The following is a 27,975-nucleotide window of genomic DNA, read 5'->3' on the forward strand; positions in this document are numbered from 1 at the left end:
AGAGAGACAGTAATGGAACAATAACAATTGCCAAAGTGTTGACATTTTATTAAGTTATCTACAAAACATAGATAGAAGAGCCCAACTTCATCATTTAACAATAACCTCTTGCATTAAAATTATCTTCTGAAACAGTTACATCTGTTAACACAAACACATTTACCCCTCTCCCCCACATTCAATAAACACTGATGATGACTGCAAACAGAAATAAAGTATTCTAATATGAACTACATATCGGTATCAGATATTTGATGAACGGCGCTACATTTAATAAGAATGTCTACCAGAAATGTTACCTTGTTGTAGTGGTGAAACAACAGACAATGCATGAAACAGTGCTTTCCAACAGTCATTGACAGTTGACAATAGCGCAGCAATGAAAGAACAGTATTTACTTCATTTGCATCTCTGTAAAAAAGAGATACAGGAAGAGAAGACAGGCTACTTTGACTGAGCAGACTACATAAACCCTCTACAGAAACAACACACATTCCCCTAATTCCTAGACACGTATGTGGATCCCTAAGGACTGAATCGGTATAAGCAAGATGGTAAAAATTCAACATCGCCCATCAGAGGATGAGGTGGACTAATACCATCTTATTTAATCCAATACAATCCTCTCAGATCAGAAGTGCAGTAGGTTATGGGGCTAGGGGTTGTTTCTGAAAAGGGCCTTGGAGCAATAGTGGCTCCCTTTTTACCTTTACACCCTTAAAGGAGTATTCCCTGCAAAACACATTTTGACATGCTCTTCCACTTACAGCCAAGGTAAGTGGAAACATATGTTAAATTGTATTTTGAAGGGAATACCCCTTTAAATGCTGTTGCTGGTCCCTTTTTGGTCCAAACACTGGTGGTGGGCAGCACCATTTCTCATCTGCCCATCACTGTGGCTAGGAGCGCCATGCGGATGTACATGCCATTCTCTGCCTGGCGGAAGTAGGCCGCCCGAGGATCCGTGTCCACCTCAGCACTGCCAACAAGAAAGATAGGATGACACTTCTGTTTACACAGGAGCTTGAATGCAACCTCCCAGTATATACACAAAGACTGCCCACACAGGTTCTTCCAGGGTTCGTAGATCAGGAATGAGCCAATTCAAAAAAGCCAGCTGTGGCATATTCTAATTCTGCTGTTGTTCATAGACAGGAAAAATCTGGAATAATGACAGGATCAAAGACATGTTAGTGTTCCATACCTGATCTCAATGACTCTGGGTAGCGGATGCATCACCACCATCTTCCTCTTGGCTCCAGTCATAATGTGCGGGGTGAGAATGAACTGGCCAAAGCACTACAGGAAGGAACCATAACAATGACTGATCACACACACACACACACACACACCAAAGCCATGTATTATGCTTGTGTCTAGTCAGGCACAACATACTGTAGGAAAACGTTTTGCTCATAAAAATGTAGTAGCAAAGCATTTTCTCTCCTGTTTGCTCCTAAAGAACAGGACACCACGTCCTTACCGCTGTGTACTCCTCCTCTGAGGCGAACCTCTCCTTCTGGATCCTGGTCATGTACAGCACATCAGTCTCAGGCAAGGCCTCCTCGATGCTGTCAAACTCCTCCTACATACCACACACACACACACACACGGTAACAGAGTGACTAGGCAATATCAACAACAATTTTGAGATTCCGAGCCAAAGTCTTCACCTTGTATTAGGGTTGGGGTCCATTTGAATTTGTATTAACTCAATACCAGTGAATGGAAAAATCCTCATAGAAAACAATAGGCCACATTTTGTTTGTCCTGACAGGGGAGGACAATTTTTGTGATACTGCTAACAGTTAAGGATTCAAAAACAGATTCATACATCTCTGTCGCACAGACGTTCACCATTGTTCCTTGTACTAAACAGTGAACATCCATACTATGGTCACATATGGGTCTATCCCATACCTTCAGTATACAGTGAAACTATACTGTACATTCAATTACAGGGGGTGGTCAGGATACAAAATTGATAAGATTGTGGGAGTATTATACTACCGACTCAGTCTGTCCTTGAGAGACTGGTGGCCCTGTTAACTCCAAGTGATTTAATCTAGCATGTCTGTATTTGTCCACACTCCCTACAAAAGAAGAGAGGGGCCAAGGATGGCTAAGGGCCAACGACATGCACCACCAATACAATTTCAATTAAACAAAAAAATCTCGATTGACCCCCAACCCTGCAACATTACATATATGTCTACCATGCTGCACCCACCTGCTTGATGCCCTTGGAGGCCACAAAGTCGATGATCTCAGCGGGCATGTGGAGGTTCTTGGGGGCGACGTAGCGCAGGGTGATCCTGTACTGGGTCAGCAGCCTGGCCAGAGAGTGGACCGTACGGCCATGCTTGAGGTCTCCTACCATGGTGATCTAGGAGTGAGGGAGGGAGGGATTGGGGACAAGAAGTTAGAAAACGTGTATGAAGAGGGATTATATGTTTAGAGCCTGGGGTTCTTCCAGGAAAGTCTATTAGCTCTAGTTATAACTTGGTCAGGAAAGGGGGGGGGGGGGGGGGGAGGTGAGGTAGGTAATCTCACGGTCATGCCGTTGACGGTGCCCAGCTCCTCTCTGATGGTGAAGACATCCAGCAGGGCCTGAGTTGGGTGTTCTCCCACCCCGTCTCCTGCGTTGATCACAGGCTTGCGGCAGTGCCTCGCTGCAGTCTGGGGGGTGAACACACACAGTGCATAAAGTGTGAGACACACTGGGTTTCATCTAGGGCTGTGCAGTAAAATCGATACGGCCAATTATCGCAATATTATTCTTTCATGATACTGTATCGGGGGGGGGGGGGGGGTCACCTCCACGGCGCCTGGCATGGGGTGCCTCAGCACCAGAACATCAGCGTAGCAGCTCATGGTCTGGACCGAGTCGGCCAGGGACTCGCCCTTCTGCGAGGAGGAGGTGGCCTCGCAGAAATGGACCACAGAACCCCCCAGGCGTTGCATGGCCGCAGAGAACGAGCTGCTGGTCCGCGTGCTCACCTCATAGAACATGGACGCCATCACCTTACCCTGAGAGGACAGGACACACACACACACACACCTTAGACATCTCTCCACCTTTTCGAGCTTCATACAGGCAAACCAGCGTTTGGTATTTCAGATCACACAGCTCTCTCTATAACCTGGAGGGCATCTCTATCAATTCTGAAAGCTAGTTTCCCCAAGTGTGTTAGGAACAGACACACTCAGGTAGCAGGTGTTCCTCGTAATGCATTTCATTCTGGACCCAGTGATGCAGCGTTCAGAGCGCCAGAGGTAGTCATTTCCGATAGTGCCACTTCCCTAACCTTGGTATTAGACGTTTTTTACAGCACACCTGTGGCCCAGTCAGTGTGTTTAAACTGAAGGACGCTGGCGAAGCTTACTCGAGGAAAACATCTCAAGTCTTTCCCCTCACATCCTTGCTTTCCTTGCATCGAAAAGCATTCGAAGAAGAAAGAGGAGGAACCTTGGATCTTCTCCTCCGATATGAGAAGGAGGCAAGGAGAGAGAGGACACAAGGAATCAAGGAAACACTTTTTGAGATTCAACCATTGTAGCCACAGATCAATCACAGGAAGTTCTACTGCCTCTCTTCCTGTTCCTGTTATTGGACTGAGGGTCCATTGATGACTTGAGCACTGGGTGATCAGAGGGTCAGTGTATCTGGAATGACCAGAGAAGCTGTTCTGAAAAGAACCCCTCTCCTAAAATGTATACACACATCCCAGATTGTCTGACAAACACTGCCCTGTTGTTCTCTCAAGAGTTAGCTTCAATGAAAGCTCAATGGCTCAGTGACGTCACAGTGACTCTTCACTGTCACGCATTTAGACACTAGATGTGACATGCAGCTTCAGAGTCCTACCTTCAATATGTCCAGGCTTCTCTCCTTCTGCACCATCAGACGAAGAGTATGGGCGACGTTAAACAAGTGAGAGATCTGGAACAGAAAATCACATTAACTATTAAAATGCATCATATACACTCACGCAACGCTCACACAGCAATTCTGAATACAAAGACTGTCTGTGCTCTCAAATACAATTTCCTTATCACTGCTAGTCATTGTCCAGACAGGGACTGGGTGGAGGGTGCCATCATAGCATCCACTAGACCTTTTGAAATGGAGGCAATACTACCATATGAAGTATTCTGCAATGCACAATGGACACCATTCAATACCAAAGACAGCCACCAGTATTCAGGGAAGTTCTCTAGTGATAACTTCTCCTGTACACAGAGAACAGACTTCATTCTAACATTACCTTCTCCTGTGTGTCGTACCCACTCCTTGCTGCACTAACTGCCTGAGGTATTCTGATATGAACCCAAACCCATGGTGTCTCAGCAGACATCACGTACCTCTGCATGCAGCAGCGACAGTACCTACCTGTTCCTTGCTGAACTGCCTGACAGAGAGGACGTGTTGCCCCACCAGGGGGTGTAGGAGGGGGGAGGTCTGGAGGTGGGGGAGGGTCAGGGCCAGGGGGGGCTGTCCTGGTCCTGCCTGGGGGGACAGTATCCTGGCCAGGGGAGGGGGGTGGCTGAAGCCATCACCTGCTGCGGGTGGCAGGGCCATCTCTGCGGACATAAACACTAATCAATACCACAGGGCTAATCTGATATTGTATGTAGAGTGATTTTTATGGCTATAGTTTCAACATCATCTTTAAAGGGTTTTTTGGTCTTTGATATTTGTTGATGATTAAGGCAAGACCGACACCTGAAATCCATTCAGCCAACCAGATTTCAGACTAAACGACAAAGCAAGCGAAGCGCCATGGGAGGGAATGCATCTCGATTTTTCCACAGATCTGACACGGTCAGAATTTCGGTGTATCCAATGCAGTGCAGGATCTCTCCTAATAAGCAGCTAGCAGACCAGGAACTAACAGCACAACGGTTGGCTTAGCTTATTATTCTAGCCATACACTCCACACAGCCTTTGCAGACAGAAAATAGAGGCAAGCGTGGGGTTAGTATAAGCGTAATAACTGCACTACAACATAGCTTCAAACCTTCATCAAATAGTCTTCTTAAAGTTCTTTCCTTTGACTCTTCAGCTGCTTGGACATTTTGACAAAGTTAGAACACAAGGGTGAGAGAAGAAATGATTTTATTGACTAGAGCATTCTCCAAGCCAACACTACCAGGTGGTGATTCTCTACAGGACGAGCAATTAGTGGAATGCAATGTAGTGCATTCAAGTGGCTCCTCGGAAACTTTGAGCTTACCACAAAGATTTTGCCGTAAGATTTTGCCTAGGGGGTTCCTATTGGCTAATTCTGAGAGAGCTCAGTGGTAAACTCTTAAAGCCCCCCTCAAGTCACTCACACATGCACTGTCATCTTAACACATATGCACACACAATCATCCATCTGCTATTTATATTGCTTACTGGTTATACTGTTTATACTGTCCATACTGTATATTTTTTAGTACTTCTATTTTTATTTTATTGTATTTTAAAACTTATTGTATTGTGCACTACTCTGTGGCACTGTCACTTTTGCATTTCACTGTATACTTGTATGCACGTGACAAATAAAGAATCTTGAATCTTGAAGGTACACCAGTTATCGAGTCAATAAAATGTCCCAAGCGTCCTTTTTTCCGATGAGCACTTGAATGCAACATAAAGACAGGTGAGGTTCAATGATGGTGAATCCGATCAGAGGAAAACAAATATCATTGTGTTATGATTAATAACGTTGTGATTGCCCTGGATGGAATCAATGGGAGAGACAAGTATTAATGGAGAATTGCCGCAATAATTAATGTATTTTTAAAATCTGTTATGGTCTTGGCTGTGATCCAACAGTCTTAGTAAAGAGTTAAGAGCCGTGTACTGTAAATGGCAGACAGAAATAAACAGCTTTTCATTCCTCTGCTCTCATCTCAACAATGCTGCATTTGTGCCGGTCAATAGCCACAGCCAAAGGCCTTCAGCATCTCAATGAGCTGGCTGGAGGAGCTATAGATTAGACATCCCATTTAATCAGCAAATGGACTCTTCTCTTAGGAGGCTTTCAATCTGTCATGATGATGAGCCTGCAGCAAGGCGGAGTGAAACGAAATCCATCTTGGCTACAAAGTGATTTTTTGCCCTCTCAGCAGACGATTGAGTCGCTGTGTACTTCTACTTAATCACATGATCAAGGAGGATTCTTATAGAAACAGGACTAAAGGTTACCAAGGACTTCTAAGAGCCATTTTGTGTGTCGTCTCCTAAAACCTGCAGGCACAGTAAATGTCCTAGTCATAACACACACACGGACATTGAGACATATGGAGCAAATGCATACAAAGCACAGCAATCAAATGCTAAGCTAATGTAAGACACAAAACACTGCGGCAAACCTCTTGTTTGTTTCAAGAACGTTGGGATCCAACAACCTACCACCTCAACTCTGGTTCATCTAGTCTGGATAAACCTCACACTTAGAACACATAAACAATGACATCATGTACATGTGCACTGGAATGGAACCAACACAGCAGGGGATTCTGGGGGCTGTAGTACCTGAGGGCATGCCTGGGTCAGAGGACCTGTGGACGCGGGGCGGGTGCATGTAGCGGCCATCGCCAGCCGGCCGGCGGGGGCTCGCTGCACGGGTACGGATGACCTCACACGGAGGGGTCGGCCGGGGATGCTCTGGTGTCTGCAACACACACAGACACAGCTTTAATGCCACGGCCAATGCCATGCTCCATAGATATGTTACAGATGGTTTTGGATGTGAAGCAGCCTACACTGGAGTGGGTGGTGTGTAAGGTGTGTGTGTGTGTGTAAGGTAGGCATTGTATTACCTGTGGGATCTCCTTCACAGGATCAAGGGGCAGGACGGTAGGCAGGGCAGCAGCCCAAGTCTTCACATCCTCCCCATAGCCAGGAGGGACAAGCACCTGAGGAGTGGACAGAAGAACAGATATTAAACACTACTCCAGAGTCTAATTGTACGCATTCATTGGAAGTAGTTTTGGACACAACGGTTCTAGAAAGAACCATTCTAGAAAGAACATTCTAGAAAGAAAAGCCTTCGAATCAGACACCGTGCGCTCTCTACCTGTATTCAGGTGGAGAATGTTTACCTGTCCGTCGATGTAGGCCACCTCTCCTCGGAGCACCACCCTGCGGACCTTGCCCTTCACCTTCATCCCCTCGAAAGGCGTCCACTTGGACTTGGTGAACTGCATGTGTGTGGGGATCACCCACTCCTGCTCCAGGTCCACCTGGGGGGAGGCAGATGGCATGTTTAGATGTATTCTCATTGGGTGAGTGATATGACTCAACTCGGTTTAACATGCTATTGCTGGCAATTGATAGAATACACTATACCCCAAAGACACTAATCTGACTAAGGTCAGTTTAAACATGGACTAACTGGATTAGGAGGTTAGAATTAGAGGGAAGGCTAGTAGGTCTGTGAATAAGGGTGACTTCTAATGCGAGCTTAGAGAGAGAGAGAGAGAGTGTGTGTGTGTGTGTGTGTGTACCTCCACGTAGGTGTTGTCCTGGGCAGGCAGAGAGAAGATCTTGCGCGGGTTCTCATACAGGCGCCTGATGATGTCATCGATGGTGAGGCGCCCCTCGCTGACGGCGGTGAGGAGGAGGGGCAACATGGTCTCCAGGCCGGGGTAACCTGGGGGAGGCTTCTCAGAGTTCTTCTCCTCCACTGAGTGGGGGGCTGTCATACAACAAAGATGCACAGTGTAAGGACCCTTGTATGCCAACATATACAACAGAGGCAAATGTATAAATCAATATACCATTAAAGTATATCAACCACGTTAAAAGATGTCAAAGATATCGTCAGGGTTTTTCCTGCATAGAGAAATGAGCAAAAAACTTTATTAAAAAAACGCTCCCCATTTGGTCCCATAAAGGCGCATCTTCATGCAATGTGATTATACAACCAGCAGGGGGCGGTTTGCAGTAGAGTGCAACAGTTTATGACATCACACAGAGCGATTGGCGTCCTCCACCCCCTCACCATGGTCGGTGGCGAAGCAGTCGATGATGTCCAGGTTTTCCCAGAGGGCCTCCATGTCCTCCCGGGTGCCAAGCATGGGCCTGACCTGCGCCCGCCCGTCCCCGATGCCCGCCACGTTGTCCTCGCACAGGAAGAGGTGGTGAGGCGCCACCTCGCATGTCACCTGGATGCCCTTCTGCTTGGCCGCTCGGATGATCAGGATCTGGGAGAGGCGGGTGCTCGATTAAAACAAATTCCTCATGTCGTGAGGTACTTAATCTAACACTGTTAGAATCATAACTAGGGCCAGGAGTTCTTCCTGGTCAGGTCATATCAGAGAAAATTCGAGGCCCTAGATATAGCCCTTAAAGATGTGTTAGATCTACTGTTTATGGAGTTTTCCCACGGTCGGCCATCTTACTTCCTCCCTCTTGGCCACATGGCAGATGTGCACGGCTCTCTGGTACAGCTGGGCAACCATCAAGATGGCTGCTACGGTCTGCTTTTCCGCGTGAGCTACGATGGGCAGGTGCTTGGGCCACTTCTCAAAGTGCTAGAGACACAGACACACACACACACACGATGGGAACAACTGGTCAGATCCGAGAGATGCACTCACCTGAATAATACCAATATGCGTTTTGATATTTACCAATATTTACATACTTAAAATCAACCCCTAGCCGCTACATCCTACGCCTATGGGGATCTGAGAGGATGTGGTCCTCTGTGGCTCAGTTGGTAGAGCATGGCGCTAACAACGCTTTGGTTGTGGGTTCGATTACCGCTGGGGCCATATATACTAAAAAATGTATGCACTCAATGCATTGTAAGTAGCTTTGGATAAAAGCATCAGCTAAATGGTATATATTATTATTATGGTGCATAGGGTAGGGTACAGGCTAGGGGTTGAGAGATCTGTGTCCCTCTCCTACCTCCATCCACAGTGAGACGTTGTCCATCTTCAGGGTGGAGTACGTGTCGTTCAGGTACATCTTCAGCCCCACTGTCGAGCTGGCGATGGAGGGCAAGATGGCGGCGTTGTCCGAGGCTGCGCCCACGTAGAGGGCATAGTCACAGCGGCACCCTGCCTTGGCAAGCTGAGGTGGCAAACACAGAACAAAAGATCAGGCCATGTTTATTACGCTCATAAACTGTGGCTCTGATACTGTGCATTCATAAATCATAAAGCACTCACATTCTTAGACCTTATAGTATTTCAAATGTTCTGTGGTAAATATTTTATTTTTTTTGTAATTGATTGATGTTTGGGCTAAACGGCCTATACATGTTTGGGCTAAACAGGGCAACAGCGCCGTCTGTCTGTCTGTCTGTGTCTGTCCACATTACCTTCTGCATCATAGCCAGGGAGCTGGCGTCGATGATGGCGGGTGCCGTGTTGGGCATGGCACAGACCATTGTGACGCCCCCTGCCAGGGCGGCCGCCGTGCCCGAGGAGAAGTCTTCCTTGTGGGTGGCGCCGGGTTCACGCAGGTGCACGTGGACGTCGATCAGACCTGGAACAGAGACAGGACTCAGAGACAGGAGGACATGGTGTCGCAACACTGCAGAAAGAGGCTGCTTCAGCCATCTACTCTTGCTCCATCCCAGTCACTTTATCCAAAAGAATGGACTGAGCACCGAACCAACGCAGAGATTTTGAATGAAAACTGTCTTAGATGTAGAAAACATCGGCCTACGCTGAAACGTATGAGTATGTGATTGTATTCTACTGGGCGGAACTTACCAGGCAGGCGAATCAGCCTTTGTGATGTCATGCTGTCCACGTGAGTCTTCACAGGCGGGAATTGGCCCACTTGACGCAACGCCTACACACACACACATTATGACCCACTTTAATCCTTCCAAATGCTCTCATGACCACCCAAATTAACAAAACCTATATGTTGTAACCAGCAAAAAATAAATAAATAAAATAATTGAGAAGACCCATGATGAGGCTGACCTGGACGAAGAGCTTGGTGCACTTGATGTCGATGATGAGCGGGACGGAGTAGTCGATGGCCATGCGGCGTGTGCGGTATCCCTTGGTGACGAAGGAGGAGAGGCGCCGGCCTCCGGAGTTCCTCATGGAGAGGTTGATCACCAGGTCAAAGTGGTTCTCCTCCAGGTAGTCCATGATGCTCCTCTGTTTCTCCTTGTTGGGGCAGTCGCTCTCCTCCTCGAACGGCCAGTCCACCGCCATCACCTTGTGGAAAGCAAAAAAGAAGGTGGTGTTCAGTGTTCAGTTCATTGCGTTATTTTGATGTGATGTTTGCGTTGTGTGTGTGTATGTGTGTGTCTGTGAGAGAGATTAAACCCATGTAATGGGAGCCATAGAGAACTTGATTTGTATTTGAATAGAGTGCATATAGACAGAGGCGAGGGAGGGGTGTTTGTCAGGCGGGTAGATGACGTACCTTGACGCCATGCTCCGTGTAGAAGTCAGCTGTCCCCAGGGAGGCGTACAGGTCATAGCCCAGCTCCTCCAGAGTCTGGACTGTAGGCAGCAACTCACTCTTGTTCTGGAAACATGGAAACAAGTCAGTCAGTGTGTGTGTGTGTGTGTGTGTGTGTGTTTGTTTGTTTGATAGTGTAGTAAAATCCCTCTGATCGCTCCATGATATCAGTGATGAGCAACACAATCATAATCATACAGTATATTCACTAATGTGATGTGTGTTGTGCTGGGGGAGTTCAAGCAAAGCAAGTGAAATGAACATTGCAACAGCTGCATAAATAAACTATTATTCTATTCGATTCTATTCAAACAATCGATCAAGTTAATGAGGGAGGCTTTTTAAGAGTCCCAGTTACGCTGGTGTACCTTGTAGCTGCCGATGGAGAGCAGGATGTTCTTCTTGGGGATCTTTAAGCCTGTGCTGACCATGGCCTTGAGGTAGGCCTCGTATCGATTCTCCCCAAAGCAGGCCACCTCCCCTGTACTGGTCATCTCCACCCCCAGGACCACGTCAGCTCCCGCCAGCCGGGAGAAGGAGAACTGAGGCACCTGGAGGGAGACACACCACGCATTGAGCAAACATATGATTCTCTTCTCGTCTTCTCAAAAAAGTGACACGGAAGAAGTGTTCATTCATTAATTCACTCCCTCTCATTTAAAGGGATTTAACATAACTGGAAGTCATTAGACATATGGTGGAAAGCCACTCTAGCCCATGTTTACACCACTCAAACCGCTTTCAAATGCGCGAGGATGAGTGAACAAGCGGCCATTTTGTGGAGAAGGATTGGACTAGGAATTCAGCTCAACTAGTCCTGTTAAATAGAATGTTCGACAGTTCGAAGTGTCTGGTGGTTACCTTGACGCCCACGATCCCCACTCCTTTCATCAGGCCTATAGGCTCCACCTCCTCCCCCATGATGAGTTGGGTTGCCAGGGAGACCAGATCCACTCCCAGCGTCTTGGAGACGAAGGGGAAGGAGCGCGAGACACGGACGTTGCACTCAATCACCTTTAGCTGGTCATCCTGTTGAGAGACAACGACAATGATACACACACACATGTACGTACATACACACACACACACGTACAGGTTACAGGGCAGAAATCACAACACCCTTCAGACACAGAACACACACATTATTGATTACCTGTGTTTGACATTCCAGTGATTGCCAACCCCTAAAGTTAAACAATATAAAAGCAACACAGTCAACACAACATTCTCACGCTACCACAGTACGTAGTTTCATTCTCAGCCTGGCCTCTCACCTTGGCTATGAGCTGCAGGTTGAAGGGCCCAGTGACCTGCAGCTCCTGTCCGATGGCGTGGACGATCATTTTGATGCGCTCCATGGTCTTCTGGTTGATGTCCTGAGGGGGCGTGACCAAGGTGGCGTCGCCAGAGTGCACGCCGGCGTTCTCCACGTGCTCCGACACGGCGATGGCGATGACCACACCGTCACACGCCACCGCGTCCACGTCAATCTCCTACAAACACAGAGGAAACACAAAACAATCAGACTCAAACTAAACACCACTGCTGTTTTTTGTTGGGGTTTTTCCCGTCAGTTTCTCTCTGTTTATGGAACAGAGAGACAAAAGGGAGGCAGACAAGAAGGAGAGGACATTGGATAACACTGTTGTGGTGGAACAATCAATGTTTACAGATAGATAAGAGTAGTGTTGTTTGGGGAGGCATTTCAAGCTCTGCCTTGCAACCAATCAAGTATCATCTCTCATCACTGACCTTGGCCTCTTGGATGAACTTGGAGATGACCACGGGGTGCTCCTTGGACACGGCCACGGCACTGTTCAGGTACTTCTCCAGGTCACTGTCAGTGTACGCCACGTTCATGGCCGCTCCACTAAGCACGTAGGAGGGACGCACCAGGCAGGGGTAGCCCACCGTCTCACAGAACTTCATGGCCGACTGGGGAGGAGAGGATGAGAAGTCAAACACCGAGAGGTGGTCCTGTGTGGCTCAGTTGGTTGAGCATGGGGCGCTAGCAATGCTTAGGTTGGGGGTTCAATTCCCGCTGGGACCATATATAATTGAATAATGTATTTTATATATATATTTTATATATATATATATATATATATATAATGCACTCATCATAAGTCTCTTTGGATAGATTTATATATTAGAAATGTACGGCACAGGCATACAAATAGAATTTAATTCTTTTTGAATGGTCATGGGAGGGAGAGGAGGTACAATCAGACAGTTACACAAAGAAACAATAGCATTGGCTCATAACTGTACCAACATTATAATGCATTTGTAAAATTGTTTACCTCGATCTCAGTGAGCTCCTTCCACAGTGGCTGGCTGATGCCAATGGTGTCGAGCATACGGGAGAACTTGAACCTGTTCTCTGCAGAGTCGATGAACTCCGGGGAGGTGCCCAGGATGCGACACTGCTGTCTGTGCAGGGCCATGGCGATGTTGTTGGGCAGCTGGCCGCCCATGGACAAGATGATGCCCTCGGGGCTCTCCATCTCATAGATGTCCATCACCACCTGGCAGGGACACACAGGAGCTCTTCACTCACTAAAACAGACCTCTTTTTTTCTATGATGAAATTGTTGTTTTTTTACATTTACATTTATGGCATTTAGCAGACGCCTTTATCCAAAGCGACTTACAACTAAATGTTTTTGATTGAACAAATGAACACACAAATCTGGTTTATCCTTTTGTGCTTTGTCACAAACCTGAATCATTTGGGAATAGTCTGGACCATTTCATGGTCTTTCGAATCAATATAAAACAAATGTTTAGCACATTAGGACAAAGTGACAACTGAAGAGGAACTGGATATATGAATCTTTTACTCTGTAGTAAACATTGTCAACAGTAATGTGTGGGTTATCCAGAACATGCTGTGAAATGTCTCTGCGTTAAAAGCTACCAAGGTCGTTTACCTCAAAGGAGATCTCGTCAAAGTAGAGCCGGTCACACATGTCGTAGTCTGTACTGACGGTCTCAGGGTTGTAGTTCACCATGATGGTTTTGTAGCCCATCTGGAAAATGACACAGCAAGTTCAGCACAATTTGGGAGTTCTTTAGGTTAATAGCACCTTCACTCACAAAACAAAGATGGGGCCTATTAAAAAAAGACACCCCACCCCCCTAATCATTGATCGAAATGCAATTATCAAACCTGTTGGCTTTAACCAGAACCAATCAGAACTAGTCAAATCAAATCTACTTGAAGGAAGGAAGGAAGGGAGGGATTTGATCGATGCCATAGTCTCTTACCTTCCTAAGCTCCGTGATGGAGCCCACAGCGCACCAGTCAAACTCCACACTGCTGCCAATACGGTACACCCCCGAGCCGATGACCATCACGTGAGGCTCGCCGAAGAGCACGTCGTTCTCCGTCCCGCTATAGGTCAGGTACAGGTAGTTGGTGTGGGCGGGCCACTCCGCCGCCACCGTGTCAATCTGCTTCACCACGGGCAGGATCGACCAATCGTGACGCAGCTTCCTCACCGCCAGCTCCGTGCTAGGGAGACACACATACAAGGTTGAAAGGTCTGATGAGTTTCTTTGAATACAGTGAAAATAGTTAGGTCAGTTAATGACTTGAAGAGTACTATCATAAGTTGGATTTTGGTGAACAGCAATTAAGTGTGAAGGGAGAGCCATCAATGCTGCCCCCTATCTTCAAAGTGTAGACCTTTCTATCTGCCCAGAGAGTTCACGTCTACTGTTATCACGGCAGCCTATATCCCCCCGGATGCTAATGCTAAGATTGCTATGAAAGAACTGCATGCTGCCATTAGCAAACAACAGACTCTGCATCCCGAGGCAGCCTTCATTGTCGCGGGTGACTTCAATCACTCCAACTTAAAGACTGTACTGCCCAAATTCCACCGAAATGTCTCATGCCCCACCAGAGGAGACAGGACATTGGACCAAGTATACACCAGCATGGCTGATGCGTACAAAGCCGTTCCCCTCCCCCACCTAGGTCAATCAGACCACCTCTCATTGTTCCTACTGCCCAAGTACTCAGCACTCATCAAACGAGTGAAACCTACAGTGAGGACAGTCAAGGTCTGGCCAGAGGGAGCTGACTCGGCGCTCCAGCAGCGTTTTGGAAACACTGACTGGGGTGTGTTTGCCACTCAGGCCACCCATGACTCCCACACGGACATTGATTCATATGCCTCATCTGTTTTGGACTACATCAATTCCAACATCAGCAGTGTCACCACACTCAAGCGGATCACCACTTTCCCTAATCAGAAGCCATGGATGAACAGTGAGGTCCGACTCCTGCTGAAGGCACGCGACATTGCCTTCAGATCAGGGGATGCTCGGGCCTATAGCTCATCCAGGGCTAATCTGCAGAGGGGCATCAAAAAGGCCAAGCACAACCACAAGCTGAGGATAGAGGATCACTTCAGAAACAACTCTGACCCCCGACGCATGTGGCAGGGCATCCAGGCCATCACAGACTACAAACCAACTAACACCTCACCCCTCTCCGTTGACGCCTCCCTCCCTGATGAGCTGAACCACTTCTACGGCCGCTTTGACAGGGACAACAAGGAGGTGGCCATCAAGGCTGTGCTCCCTGCGGATCACCAGCCCCTCACTCCGACGTGTGTGCGGCACTGAGCAGGACTAACGCACGCAAGGCTGCTGGTCCTGATGGGATTCCCGGACGCGTCCTCAGGGCCTGCGCTGTGCAGCTGACTAAGGTTTGGACTGACATATTCAACCTGTCCCTAGCCCAAGCAGCTGTCCCCGCGTGCTTCAAAACCACCTCCATCGTGCCGGTGCCAAAACACTCCACTGCAACGAGCTTAAATGACTTCCGACCAGTGGCACTCACGCCCATCATCATGAAGTGCTTCGAGAGGCTGGTCTTAGCTCAACTCAAGACCTGCCTACCACCCACACTGGACCCCTTTCAATTCGCCTACCGGCAGAACAGGAGTACAGAGGATGCCATTTCAACGGCACTTCACTCCGCCCTGTCCCACCTCGACAAGACTAACTCTTATGTGAGAATGCTGTTTATTGACTTCAGCTCAGCATTCAACACCATCATCCCCTCCAAACTGATCTCCAAACTCAGGCAACTGGGCATCAACCCCTCCCTCTGCAACTGGATTCTAGACTTCCTGACCAACAGGCCGCAGTCTGTTAGGCTTCACAACCACACCTCCTCAACCCTCACCCTGAACACCGGCGTTCCACAAGGCTGTGTGCTGAGCCCCCTCCTTTACTCCCTCTTCACCTACGACTGCACACCTGTACATGGCTCAAACACCATTGTTAAGTTTGCAGACGACACAACGGTGATCGGTCTCATCAGCAACAACGATGAGTCGGCCTACAGGGAGGAGGTTCAGCACCTAACAGTGTGGTGCAACGACAATAACCTGGCTCTCAACACCAAGAAGACCAAAGAACTCATTGTGGACTTCAGGAAGTCTAAAGCTGGCACACACACCCCCATCCTCATCAACGAGACTGAGGTGGAGCGAGTCACCAGCTTCAAGTTTCTGGGTGTCCACATCTCTGAGGACCTCTCCTGGACCCTCAACACCTCCACCCTGATAAAGAAGGCTCACCAGCGTCTCTTCTTCCTGAGGAGACTAAAGAAGGTCCATCTGTCTCCTCAGATCCTGGTGAATTTCTACCGCTGCACCATCGAGAGTATCCTTACCAACTGTGTCACAGTATGGTATGGCAACTGCTCGGCATCGGACCGGAAAGCACTGCAGAGGGTGGTGAAAACTGCCCAACGCATCATCGGTTCCTCACTCCCCTCCATAGAGGCTGTCCAGGGCAAACGATGCTTGCGTAAGGCACGCAGCATCGTCAAGGACATTTCTCACCCCAACCATAGACTTTTCACCCCACTCCCCTCCGGGAGGCGCTACAGGTCTCTCCGCACCCGAACCAGTAGGTTCAGAGGCAGCTTCTTCCCTGCGGCTGTCACCCTACTGAACTTGAACACTGCACCGACCTGACAACCTACTACCCCTGCAACCCACCCCCCCCCCACCCGGACAATTGCACTATTGCACTATTACTCCCCTCCCCTGCTCTTACTCAATACCACTGCTCTTCTGTACATACCTGTCCATACTGTTCATACTGTTCATAATGCACATATCCTTATATTCTCTTTAATACTACTGCACATACTGTACATACCTGTTTATACTGTTTATACAGCATTCCATATTTATATTTATTCTGCTATCTACCTCATGCTACTGTTAATACATATATACTGCTAGACTGCATTACCCATACAGCTCATATGCTGCTACACTGTTCATACTGTAACTATTTATTCTGCTATAATGCTACTGTTACTCATATACTGCTATACTGCACTGCTATATTATACTGCACTACTACTGATCATATATTGCACTACCTGTAAATACTGTTCATTGCACTTTCTGCTATTTTGCACTTCTGGTTAGACGCTAACTGCATTTCGTTGTCTCTGTACTTGTACTCTGCACAATGACAATAAAGTTGAATCTAATCTAATCTAATCTAAAAATGACCCCTTCCTCCAAAGGGACAAATGGCGGTGGTCTTTTACAAGGTTGGTTGGCTCTCCTTGCAAACAGCTCCTAATTTAGATACTATGGTCTATAAAACAGAAGGAAAGTACAGATTCATTCTCTTCTCTTGGTGTCCAGGTTGTTTGTGTTCTTGTTTCTGTCTTTCTCTCTTCCTATCATTTACCACTGAGGGTAGAATGTAACATTTTTATATGAAGTATTGTAATACTTATGAGTAGTGTATATAGTTGTATAAGTATACCGTATTATTAATGCCTCATTTGATTAATTCTTTGACCATTCTTGCACTAAATCAACTCAACAATTCTTTGCATATGGTGTTAGTTAAATTACTTGGAGTCAGATTATCAATGTTAAGTTATGCTTCACTACAAACTAAACATAGCCACGTTTCCTTGCCAAACCTTCGCATTGTAACTGCCATCCTAATAAGGACTACAAGTGCAGTAAACGTTGCTGCTCTGCATTGGATTATAATAAGCTACATTTTACCCTACCTCTGTACGGCCAGGGCGATCTGCTTGTCAGAGAAGCCCAGCTGCTTGGCCTTCCTCATCACCTCCGGGGGCATGGAGCTCTCGTCCTGGTTGTACGATTCCAGCAGGCGCTCATGGTCGGCGATGTTCTTCATCTTGTGGAGGAACCAGCGGTCGATTTTGGTCAGATCGTAGAGGCGGTCTACAGTGTAGCCAGCCCTGAGGGCAGCTGCCAGCACAAAGATACGCTTGTCTGTGGGGGTCTGGAGCTCCTGTAGGACGACACACACACACACACACACACACACACACACACACACACACACACGGAAGGAGTTATGGCTTGTTTTATGACTGGACTGAGAGGAGAAGCTATGGTAAAAACCATGTGGAGCTGACCTCGTCAGAGACTGGTTTGATGGTGTGATCGAAGCCGACACAGTTCTCGTCCACCATCCTCAGAGCTTTCTGGAAAGCCTCCTCGAAGCTGCGGCCGATGGACATCACCTCTCCTACAGGCACAGAAACATAACGACCACAGACTATCAACCAACCAATCAACTAACCAACCCTCTAGTGTACATACTGTATGTAAAACTCCAGTCTCTGTTCCATTGCACTTCATTGATGAGGGCCATTGATTGAAGAATCAACATAACTAGTTTCTCAGGTCAGAGTTAAAACTGGCGGACACTGCAGCCCTTCCTGGTCCTTTCTTCTTACCCACGCTCTTCATGGAGGAGCCTATCTTGGTGCTGACCCTCAGGAACTTGCTGAGATCCCAGCGAGGGACCTTCACCACACAGTAGTCCAGACTGGGCTCAAAGTTAGCCGTCGTCGAGTTGGTTACAGAGTTCCTGAGCGTAAACGGAAAACATTTTCAATTATTCAACTGAACCATATTTTATGATGAGCATTACTTTTGAATCCTAGTATTTATTAGCTCTTTATATAAACTCTTATACTCATTGTGTTAACTTACTCAGGGATCAGTTTCATTGTAACACACAAGTGATCATAAAGTATACAACTGAAGTGTATCTTGGCTTTAGTAGTAGAGTTTTAAATGTTTTGGTTGATCAAACTCACTTGAGTTGAGGTAGAGGAATGCCCAGGCCTAGCTTGGCAGCTACGTAGGCCAGGGGATATCCTGTCGCCTTACTGGCCAAGGCTGAGCTCCGGGACAGGCGGGCATTCACCTCGATGATGTAGTACTGGACCACAGAGAACGAACACACACACACACACACACATACACCTTAACACAACTATATCAGATTGTTCTATAGCCAACACGCTAATTCAGCATGTCACTGAAATTCTCTTCTGTAATGAAAAAGCCCTTTTCAAGCATAATCTATTGTTAGTTCAAGAGATGACCATTCAAGAAGGTTAAACCCACTCATGTTACAATATCAGAAAAAGCGTATAAGATAAACTAAACTGTTCACTGAAATGTTTTTTTTTTTTGGGGGGGGGGGGGGGGGGGGATACTAGGATCTATGGCTTATTTTTTAAAGAAAAATAGATTTGCTGCTAGGACTATTCTTTTCAGTGTAAAATATGCCATAATGTTTTAGGGGGGCCAGCGTAGGCGGTTTAAGCTACCTGTTCAGACTCCGGGTTGAGGGCGTACTGGATGTTACATTCCCCCACGATGCCTAGGTGTCGTATGACCTTGATGGCGGTGTTCCTCAGCATGTTGTACTCATAGTCGTTGAGCGTCTGACTGGGCGCCACCACGATGGACTCCCCCGTGTGAATCCCCAGCGGGTCGATGTTCTCCATGTTACACACCTACAATTGGAATAATAATGTGTTCTAATCATTCCAACGACATGCCTAGTACACAGACAACATGCACACCACTTACAGTCATGAGAAAAAGTTAGGACACCCCCCAAAATATTAAGTTATTCTCTTAAAAATATGGACATATCAATATGTTATCTTCTTTCTAACAATGTCTATAGATAAAGGGGATGTAATTGAACAAAAAACTATGAAAATGTAACTTTGTAATCATTTATTTAACGAAAAATTAACAATAATGCCAATTCCTACTGAGGAAAAAGTTAGGACACCCTATGCCCTAATAGCTAGTATTGCCCCCCTTGGCTGAAATAACCTCAATTAGACGTTTCTTATAACTGTCTACAGGTCTCTGACATCAATTGGGAGAAAGTTTTTCCCACTCCTCCTTGCAGAATTCTTTCAGCTGTGTGATGTTCGAGGGGTGTCTTGCATGCACAGCCAGTTTCAAATCAATCCACAGCATCTCAATAAGATTAAGATCCGGGCTTTGACTTGACCATTCCAGAACTCTCAATTTATTTTTCTTGAGTCATTCCTTGGTAGATTTACTGGAATGTTTTGGGTCATTGTCATGTTGCATGGTCCACATCTGCTTCAGCTTCAACTTTCGAACAGATGGTCTCACATTTTCCTCAAGCACCCTCTGATACAATACAAAATTCATAGTGGATTCTATGATGGTGAGCTGACCAGGCCCTGCTGCAGAAAAGCAGCCCCAAACCATGACATTTCCACCCCCATGCTTCACAGTTGGTATGAGGTTCTTGTTCTCAAATGCTGTCTTGGTTTTGCGCCAAACATGTCTACTCTTACTGTGCCCAAATAGTTCAACTTTGGATTCATCTGTCCAAAGCACATTGTTCCAGAAGTTCTGGTCTTTCTCTAGGTGTTCTCTGGCAAACTTTAGTCTTGCCCTGATGTTTTTTTTTGACAGCAGGGGTTTCCTCCTTGCACACCTCCCATGTAATGCAAACTTGTTCAGTCTCTTTCTTATGGTGGATGCATGTACTTTGACATCAATTGTGGCAAGAGATACCTGTAGGTCTCGTGATGACATTCTGGGATTGTTGGAGACTTCTTTAAGCATCTTTCGGTCAGCTCTTAGGCTGAACTTGCTTGGGCGGCCTGACCTGGCCATGTTGGTGGTGGTTTTAAATGTTCTCCACTTGTAAATTATTTTCCGGACAGTGGAATGGCCAATTTCGAATAATTTGGAGATCTTTTTATATCCCTTCCCAGACTCATATGCATCTACAATTTTTCTTCTGAAGGCCTCAGAGAGCTCTTTTGATCTCGCCATGGTGATGCAACTCACTTCAACAATCAAGAGCAAACCAAACTAAATATCTGAGGTTTAAATAGGACAGGCTCCTCCAAAATCCTCTGTAACGCTGTTCTAATCATTTGCACCTGATGTGGTGCTCTTTATTATAATTTTAGGCATTTTAAGTGGAACTAAATGTGGGGGTGTCCTAACTTTTTCCTCACAAGAAGATTGCATTTCTATTAATTACATTTTACCAATCATTTTTTAAATAATTTGTTTCAGTTGTATTTGTTTAGTTATATTACCTCAATTTTTCAATATTGTTCAAATGAATATCAAATGTCCATATGTTTGAATATGTTGAAGAAGACAAAGGTTTTCATAGGGTGTCCTAATTTTTTCTCATGACTGTATCTACTCACTAGTCCTATAGTACAGACAAACAAATCACACCACTTATGTATGAACCAAAACGAATGGCAGCTGAAATACTGCCAAATGAATCAAGACTTCAGGCTGTATTTCCCATATGTGGATACCCAGTAGGTCAATGTTCTCCGTGTTACACACCTGGTAACACAGCCAGAATACACTGCTTTTTATCAATTTATGAGTCCTACAACCCCAAAACACTCTTGGTTTACACACAACTGAATAGTAAGCTGTAACAAAGCCAAATAAATTATAATATGGGTTACTCAGACACAGGCAAGATCAGTCTGCCAAGGCAGGTAGTGACTATAGTACAGTCAAGTACAGTAATGTCCCTCTACTTACGGTGACACAGTTGTCGTAGGCGTCTCGGACCACCTCGTACTCAATTTCCTTCCATCCCTTCAGGGACTTGTCTACGAGGACCTGGGAGGTGTGGGCGAACGCAGAGGTCACCAGAGTGATCAGCTCTTCCCTTGTGTTGGCGAAACCGGAGCCCAGCCCACCAAGGGCGAACGCTGCACGAACCAGGACAGGGTAACCTAGACGATCTGCAGCTGCTGCTGCCTGTGGGGGTGGGGGGGAGACAGCTCAGCACATATACAGAGATGTCTCAAAGGGAATTTAAGAGAGAGTGAGGTTCTGTGTGTGTTCTGTGTCGCTGGGAGTGTGTGGGGAATATGCGTGGAGTTACATGTGAACGAAGTAATCACACTCACCTCACCAGCTCATAGTATGCATGAGTGTTAAGAGCATGCGTGTGTGTGTGTGTGTGGGTTTGACGACACCCTTCGCCTCACCTGCTCCACAGACAGCGCCGCCTCGCTGGGCGCCACATGCTCGTTGATCTCCTCCATCTTCTCCACAAACACCTTCCTGTCCTCCGTCATCTCGATGGCGGCCACGGGCGTTCCCAGCACGCGCACGTTGTACTTCTCCAGGACGCCGCGCTTGGTCAGCTCCACGCCGCAGTTCAGAGCAGTCTGCCCCCCAAAGGTCAGGAGGACCCCATCTGGGCGCTCGTTCTTGATCACCTGAAGCGAGGGGAATGAACCGGGGGAGGGGGGTCAGTTAATTCTCAGGCTGGACTCCAATCACAACGTGTAGGTAAACCTTGTTTAAGACTGCCTAGGCTCTAGCTCAGATGGCTAAGACTGCCTTGTGGATAGCAGGAGACCCAGGTTCAATACCCGTTGGTCACATTCACTTCCTACTGATCTACTATCAGTGCTGAGGTCCTGAGCTAGTTGTGCTACACATTGCTTGCTTCTTAACCACTGATCTGAGGTCAGGGCGTGGACTAGACTGGAGCAGGCAGCAGTGGTGATGGGTGGTGGGCGGGTCTTTGACTCACCTGGGTGACATACTCTGAGGTGAGAGGCAGGAAGTAGACCTTGTCTGCAAGGCCCTTGGAGGTCTGGACCGTAGCGATGTTGGGGTTGATCAGCACAGTCTGGATGTTCTCTTCCTTCAGGGCCTTGATAGCCTGGGGTGGGGGGGTGGACACAGAACAGGAGTTTAATACTCCCTCAAAATAAACATGGGAGTGAAATGTACTGCAAATGACACCTGCTGATGCACCAAACACTCTGAAACGGAATAGGTATTATTTGCAACATATTATTTATATATTTCATGATTACTACAATCTGAGCCAATCCCATAAGAAGACACTTATTTATATTCCATTCCAAAACCCTTTGTCTCCAGTGTGTGCCTATTGCTGCTGTGTGTGTGTGTGTGTGTGTGTGTGTGTGTGTGTGTGTGTGTGTGGTCTAGCCTGACTAGGCAGTGTGCGTCACCTGTGAGCCAGAGTAGTCGAACTCCCCAGCCTGTCCGATGGAGAGACCTCCGGACCCCAGGATCAGCACCTTCCTGGGCCGAACAAACTCCTCGGGCTTGGGAGAGTCAGGGTAGGTCAGGTGCTCCGTCAGTCTCTGCTTCACTAAGAGCATAAATAGAAGGTGGTCATTAATATCCCATAGCTCTGACAGTGCAGGCAAAACATTTTTTTAGAAATTGTTTTGCAATGTTTGCAGGGGTCAAGGTTGATGTCCTGCACAATAATAACCGTACGAAATGTGTATGATACAGCGAAATCATATGGCCTGTCATCTTAGATACCCAACATAAGAAATACAGATGTGAGTTAGGACTAGATGTGAGCTAGTCGAGGAGAGAACATGTATAGTGTATCTAACCTGGTTTGCCGGTCTTGCCCTCCTTGCCATCTCTGACGGTGTCCAGAAACACATCAAACAGGCTGATCAGGTCTGTGGGGCCGGCCATGTGCTCTGGGTGGAACTGGACACTGAGGCGACATGGACAACACAATCAATCAATATCAACACCTGATGAAGACATGGACAACACAATATCAACACCTGATGAAGACCTGAGAGTCCTCTTTTTGTGTGTTAACATGAGTATCTAGGCAGGCCATTAAGGACAGTTAAGCATTTTTTCTTCTTTTGGCTCTAGACTCCAAAAGTTTGGATTTGAAATCAAACAATTACCGTGAGGTTAAAGCAGAGATTCATGTGTGTACATATTTGGTTATACATATATATCACAAGGTGTGTACAACTTAGTTTCACAACAAAGAACGTACATTCTGGGTAATACTTTAATTAAAGTATTAGAAGTAAGTACTTTCTACTATACAGTCATTTCACACTGAAAGTAACCTATTGTACATCTATAACGTTGCCTCATTTTGGATTGAGACGGTGTAAACAACACCATCAACAACAATCACTGTTGCGTCTAATCTGCATTATCCGAGGAGACGTACTCCATGTCTTACCTGAACAGGTGTTTGGAGTTGTGGACGATGCCTTCGCTGGTCTGGTCGTTGGCGTTGGTGAAGAGTACGTCCCAGCCCTCCGGGAGGGTGAGGGGGTCAACAGCAAAGCCGTGGTTCTGAGACGTGATGTAACAGCGTTCTGTACCCTTGTGAATGCACGGCTGGTTATGACCACGGTTGCCGTACCTATGACAGACACGGTCATAAAAGAGGTCATGTTGATGTAGTAGTCCTGTTTTTACTCCAGGTTTCGGGTCAATTTCAATTTAATTCACTCAATGCAAGAAGTAAAATAAAATTCTATAAGTATTGACACTCACCCATTGTTTTTCATAGGGAGTTTTCAATTGTACTACTACTGACCAAGAGGATGACTATTAAAAGACACCATCTAAGATGCAGAGACATAATATTACTGCAGAATATTCTGATTCCCAGTGGTCAAGGTCTTGGTGATATAAACCCTGTGAACTCTGTCCAGCTGCACAGCCACAAATTCCACAGGGACAAAAGGAAAGACTGGCATCCGAACTGGCCTTGAACAAACGCCGACAAAGTAACTATCCCCGATTCCCAGGAACTTTCCCAAAACAAACCCAGGCCTCTCCAACACCTCAGCAATGCATTAGGCCTCCTCCAGACTGCTGTGCTCAGCAGAAAAGTACATTTCACACCACATCGCTCCCAGAGAAATGAGGATGAGGCCTGGGAAGCACAAGAGTTGAGGGGGCTAACGAGACAATAGCATCAACACTAGGTGCACAGGCTTTGTCCCCCTTTTAAGCTTTACAAAGACAAGAGTCAGCAGGACGTAAGATAAGAGGGGCAGAGAGAAAGAGAAAGGCAGTCCAGTCCCCGTCCCTCACCCGTTCAGGCCTTGACAATAGCCAGTACCCTGAGTGAAGAGAGTAGTACTTTATTGATCCAATCGTCAACAGAAATTGGTCATTTACTCACTTCATTTTGAAGGTCTTTGCTCCGATGACGAGGGAGAGAAGCTGGTGTCCGAGACAGATCCCGAACACGGGTTTGGGGTTGTCCACACACACCACCTTCCTCACGTTGTCTATGGTCTCCTTACAGAACTGGGGGTCCCCCGGACCGTTGCTGATGAACAGCCCGTCGTAATCTGCAAGGGGAAAACCATCTTTGTCATACCATCATCTCATCAACCTGCCATGTCTTGAAACAGAAATCTGCCCCCTGTCCAGCAAATCTGAAATCATATGATATTGTCTCTCCATAATCCCATTGCTAGTTAAATTTACATTTTACATTTATGGCATTTAGCAGACGCCTTTATCCAAAGCGAGTTACAACAAATACATTTGTTTAAGTAAGTGAATCATCTATCCATCAGTCATCATAAGATAAAGTAATCAATGCTCGGACCAGGGGCCATAGGCAGTCACAATGCTTTTTTAACAGGAGAGAAACTTGTACAGGGGGGTAGTGGGGGTGAAGAGGTCTTTAGGAGGGACCGTTAAGATGTAGCCTGAAGAGATGGGTCTTCAATCTACGGCGGAAGATTGGTAGTGACTCTTTGAAACTTGAAGATTGAAGCTCACAGTTGACAGGTAGGAAAAAAGGTTGCTGAGTGGAAGCAGAGACTGAGGGAGAATAACGTCAAGACCAGAGCTTTATTCAGCTGGGACTACCAACCATTGCTGTCCAGAGGGTGGTCCCAGGGCACCACGGTCACACAGGCTCCTCTCTGGCACAGGCAGCGGATCTGGTTGTACTTGATGCCACAGTCCACGGCTGTGATCCTCACATTGCCACTGGGGTTGAACACCCTGGGAGCCTACACACACACACACACCTAACTATCAACAAACTGTTTAACTCACCACCCACTAACCCTAGAAACCTCCTGAGGAATATAAACACTGCTGTTCTACTTTTGTTTATTATTTTTAATTGTATTTTCTTCCTTTTCAGTGCCTTATGTTTGTAATGTGATGACGGCATACCAATAAGATAGACGGCATATCAATATGATGCTAAATGAGTTTGAATCAGATTTTAGATTCAAAAGCTGCGTAGTACTTTAATAATAACAGGACACAGGAGGACAGGACCAAGTTAAAACAGCTGTCAAGAAAATCTCTGTCATTTTTTTGAGGAGATGTGTTGAACAAGCCTTTACCTTCATGGACACCTCTTTGACCAGGTTCCTCTGGTCCGGGTTGTCAAATGGAATGTCAGAGGCGGGGGTTCCGTCTACGACCAGCTTCCCCAACATGGTTCCCTTTTCACGGATCTTCTTGGTTAGCCGGCGGGTGTCAATACCTACAGAACATCACAACAACAACAACATCAACAAAAACAGCCTATGTACTTGTGTCCGTTGCGTTTGAAAGCTCTTTCAGAATCAGAATCCTTTTATTTGGCCAAGTATATTTGTACATACAGGAAATGTTCTTGGTGAGGTTGACAACATTACTTCAGGTTGAGGTTTTCTGCTTCAGTTTGTGATGTTTTGGTCGTATTGGCCATTCTTGATTCAAATGCAAACTTCAGCATGAGGATACATATGCATATTTAGGAGTGATGAACTACACGTAGTGAACTGAACTGACCCTCTAGCCCCGGGATGCCCTGCTCCTTCAGCCATTGGTCCAGAGACAGTGCTGCACTCCAGTGGCTGGGACTCTGGGAGACCTCCCCTACAATGAGGGCTGCAGCGTGGATTTTAGACGACTCAAACCACTGAGGAAACACAGAGGAAACGTGTCAATCACACACACAAATCCTTTTCCTGTAAAGTGTATGTCGGTGCCCTCACGTTAAATGCGCACGCACACACACACACAGCATGATTGTGCATTGAAAAATCATAACAGGTCATTTCAGCAGTTTATTGGTCTGGGTGTTTTCTCATAGTGGCTGCCAGGTAGACCACTCAACGCACCTTGCTGAGGCCGAAGTCACCCTCCTCGTCCTGGGGTACACCATAGTTCCCCACCAGAGGGTAGGTGAGGGTCAGGATCTGGCAACTGTAGGACGGGTCTGTCAGGGCCTCTGGGTAACCCACCATACCTGTCTGGAACACTGAAGAAAAAAAACACACAAAAAACAAGACTTTAAATGAAAAGGGGAATCAAGGTGTAATGCACATCTGTGAAATCATAATATTCAGACTTCACTTATGAGGAGAAATATGTGATGCCAATCTTTCTGCAATCTCCATATTGCAGTGTATGAGATCTGCAGTGTATGGGTTGGAGCCCTCGTTGGAGCCCCCATTCAAAAGTAGGTCAAACTCAGAGTTCCCCCACTTGCACTGACCGAAGTAGATCTGAATGCCGGAGTCAGGGAGCATCTGGTTTCAACCAGCTACTAACTGGCATGTCACATCCTCTCTGCCCCCCCTGTCCCGCACAGTAAAGGGGACACGCGGATTTCCGAGGGGGTCGCGAGATCCGATGTGCAATCAGAAATATGTAGTAGCAAACTTGAATATTCAGCGCGAAAACCGGTACGGGTGGTGGTGGTGGTGAAGGGTAAATCAATTAAATCTATTTCAGTGGGATACATAGCTGGCTAGTTAGCCGTATTTTGAGATGTATAAAGAAGGCAATCGGAGTATGTGTAGCTACAACATGACTAGCTCCCGTGTTTTTGCGATTAATTCCCGCATTAAAAAATTACTTACCAACTTCTCCAGACACTGACGCATTTGCCCCAAAAAGGCGGCCTTTGAACGTGGTCCCATCTTCTAAAATCAAGGTTGCCATTCTTGTCAAAATGTGCGCGACTGCAATAGCTGAGAATCAACGCTGATTTGTATTATTTCGATGATGGGAAAGCTAGTAATCAGGTTCCTCCTGTCGCTGCTTCAGTTCCGCAATGCTTGCCCACGTGAAACACACGCCGCCGAACACAGACCAGATGCAACGTGGATGCGAGAGCAAAATTCTTCCTTGAAAAATGTCTGCAAGCTAAAACCAACAGCAGTTGTTGTGCGTATACTTATACGCTATACAAAACAAAGCGTTAAAACCGTCCAAATGATTTTTTTGGGAGAAAATGAGTCGTTCGATGGCTGTATGCTTAGTCCACACCACTCCACACGCCGCCAAAGCAGTGTGGAACTTCTTCAGTGATCTCACTGTGGTTACACAGCGCGTACAGCGTCAGCACGTCGAAGGAGGAGACAGAAGCAG

At 46.7% G+C, this 27,975-nt stretch overlaps 1 protein-coding gene across 2 annotated transcripts; it reads right to left on the minus strand.

Annotated features, from left to right (window-relative positions):
* Positions 1-39: 39 nt before the first annotated feature.
* Positions 40-27,875, minus strand: cad (carbamoyl-phosphate synthetase 2, aspartate transcarbamylase, and dihydroorotase). Of its 2 annotated transcripts, XM_083689113.1 has the most exons (43): positions 27,465-27,875; positions 26,721-26,860; positions 26,389-26,518; positions 25,956-26,098; positions 25,469-25,610; positions 24,764-24,935; positions 23,807-23,992; positions 23,202-23,311; positions 22,803-22,945; positions 22,355-22,486; positions 21,801-22,034; positions 21,346-21,567; positions 19,095-19,283; positions 18,576-18,700; positions 18,210-18,343; positions 17,886-17,998; positions 17,508-17,758; positions 13,706-13,952; positions 13,369-13,467; positions 12,739-12,963; positions 12,188-12,370; positions 11,710-11,928; positions 11,297-11,464; positions 10,804-10,986; positions 10,397-10,501; positions 9,943-10,185; positions 9,724-9,805; positions 9,327-9,493; positions 8,912-9,076; positions 8,398-8,529; positions 7,998-8,199; positions 7,501-7,691; positions 7,096-7,236; positions 6,814-6,909; positions 6,527-6,665; positions 4,394-4,584; positions 3,869-3,943; positions 2,818-3,030; positions 2,554-2,679; positions 2,231-2,386; positions 1,484-1,585; positions 1,205-1,299; positions 40-979 (listed from the first exon to the last, which is right to left on the minus strand). In XM_083689113.1, exons 1-43 carry the CDS (start codon positions 27,544-27,546, stop codon positions 880-882), a joined length of 6,693 nt encoding a protein of 2,230 aa, XP_083545239.1. In that variant the 5' UTR covers positions 27,547-27,875; the 3' UTR covers positions 40-879. The 2 variants fall into 2 exon arrangements, with proteins under 2 accessions (XP_083545239.1, XP_083545240.1); XM_083689114.1 differs by lacking the exons at positions 40-979; positions 1,205-1,299; positions 1,484-1,585; ... (2 more) ...; positions 2,818-3,030; positions 3,869-3,943 and having other exon boundaries at positions 4,447-5,066.
* Positions 27,876-27,975: the final 100 nt, after the last annotated feature.

Source organism: Argentina silus, assembly GCF_951799395.1.
Source record: "Argentina silus genome assembly, chromosome: 17".
Taxonomy (NCBI): Eukaryota; Metazoa; Chordata; class Actinopteri; order Argentiniformes; family Argentinidae; genus Argentina; species Argentina silus.

Excerpts from the sequence above, each read along its gene's own strand:
- cad (XM_083689113.1), bottom strand. The coding sequence starts at position 27,546 with ATGGCAACCTTGATTTTAGAAGATGGGACCACGTTCAAAGGCCGCCTT. Across the intron at positions 8,200-8,397 it reads ATGTGGCCAAGAGGGAGGAA|ATCCTGATCATCCGAGCGGC; the intron begins GTAAGATGGCCG and ends CGCCTCTCCCAG. Across the intron at positions 1,300-1,483 it reads CAGAGGAGGAGTACACAGCG|TGCTTTGGCCAGTTCATTCT; the intron begins GTAAGGACGTGG and ends TCCTTCCTGTAG.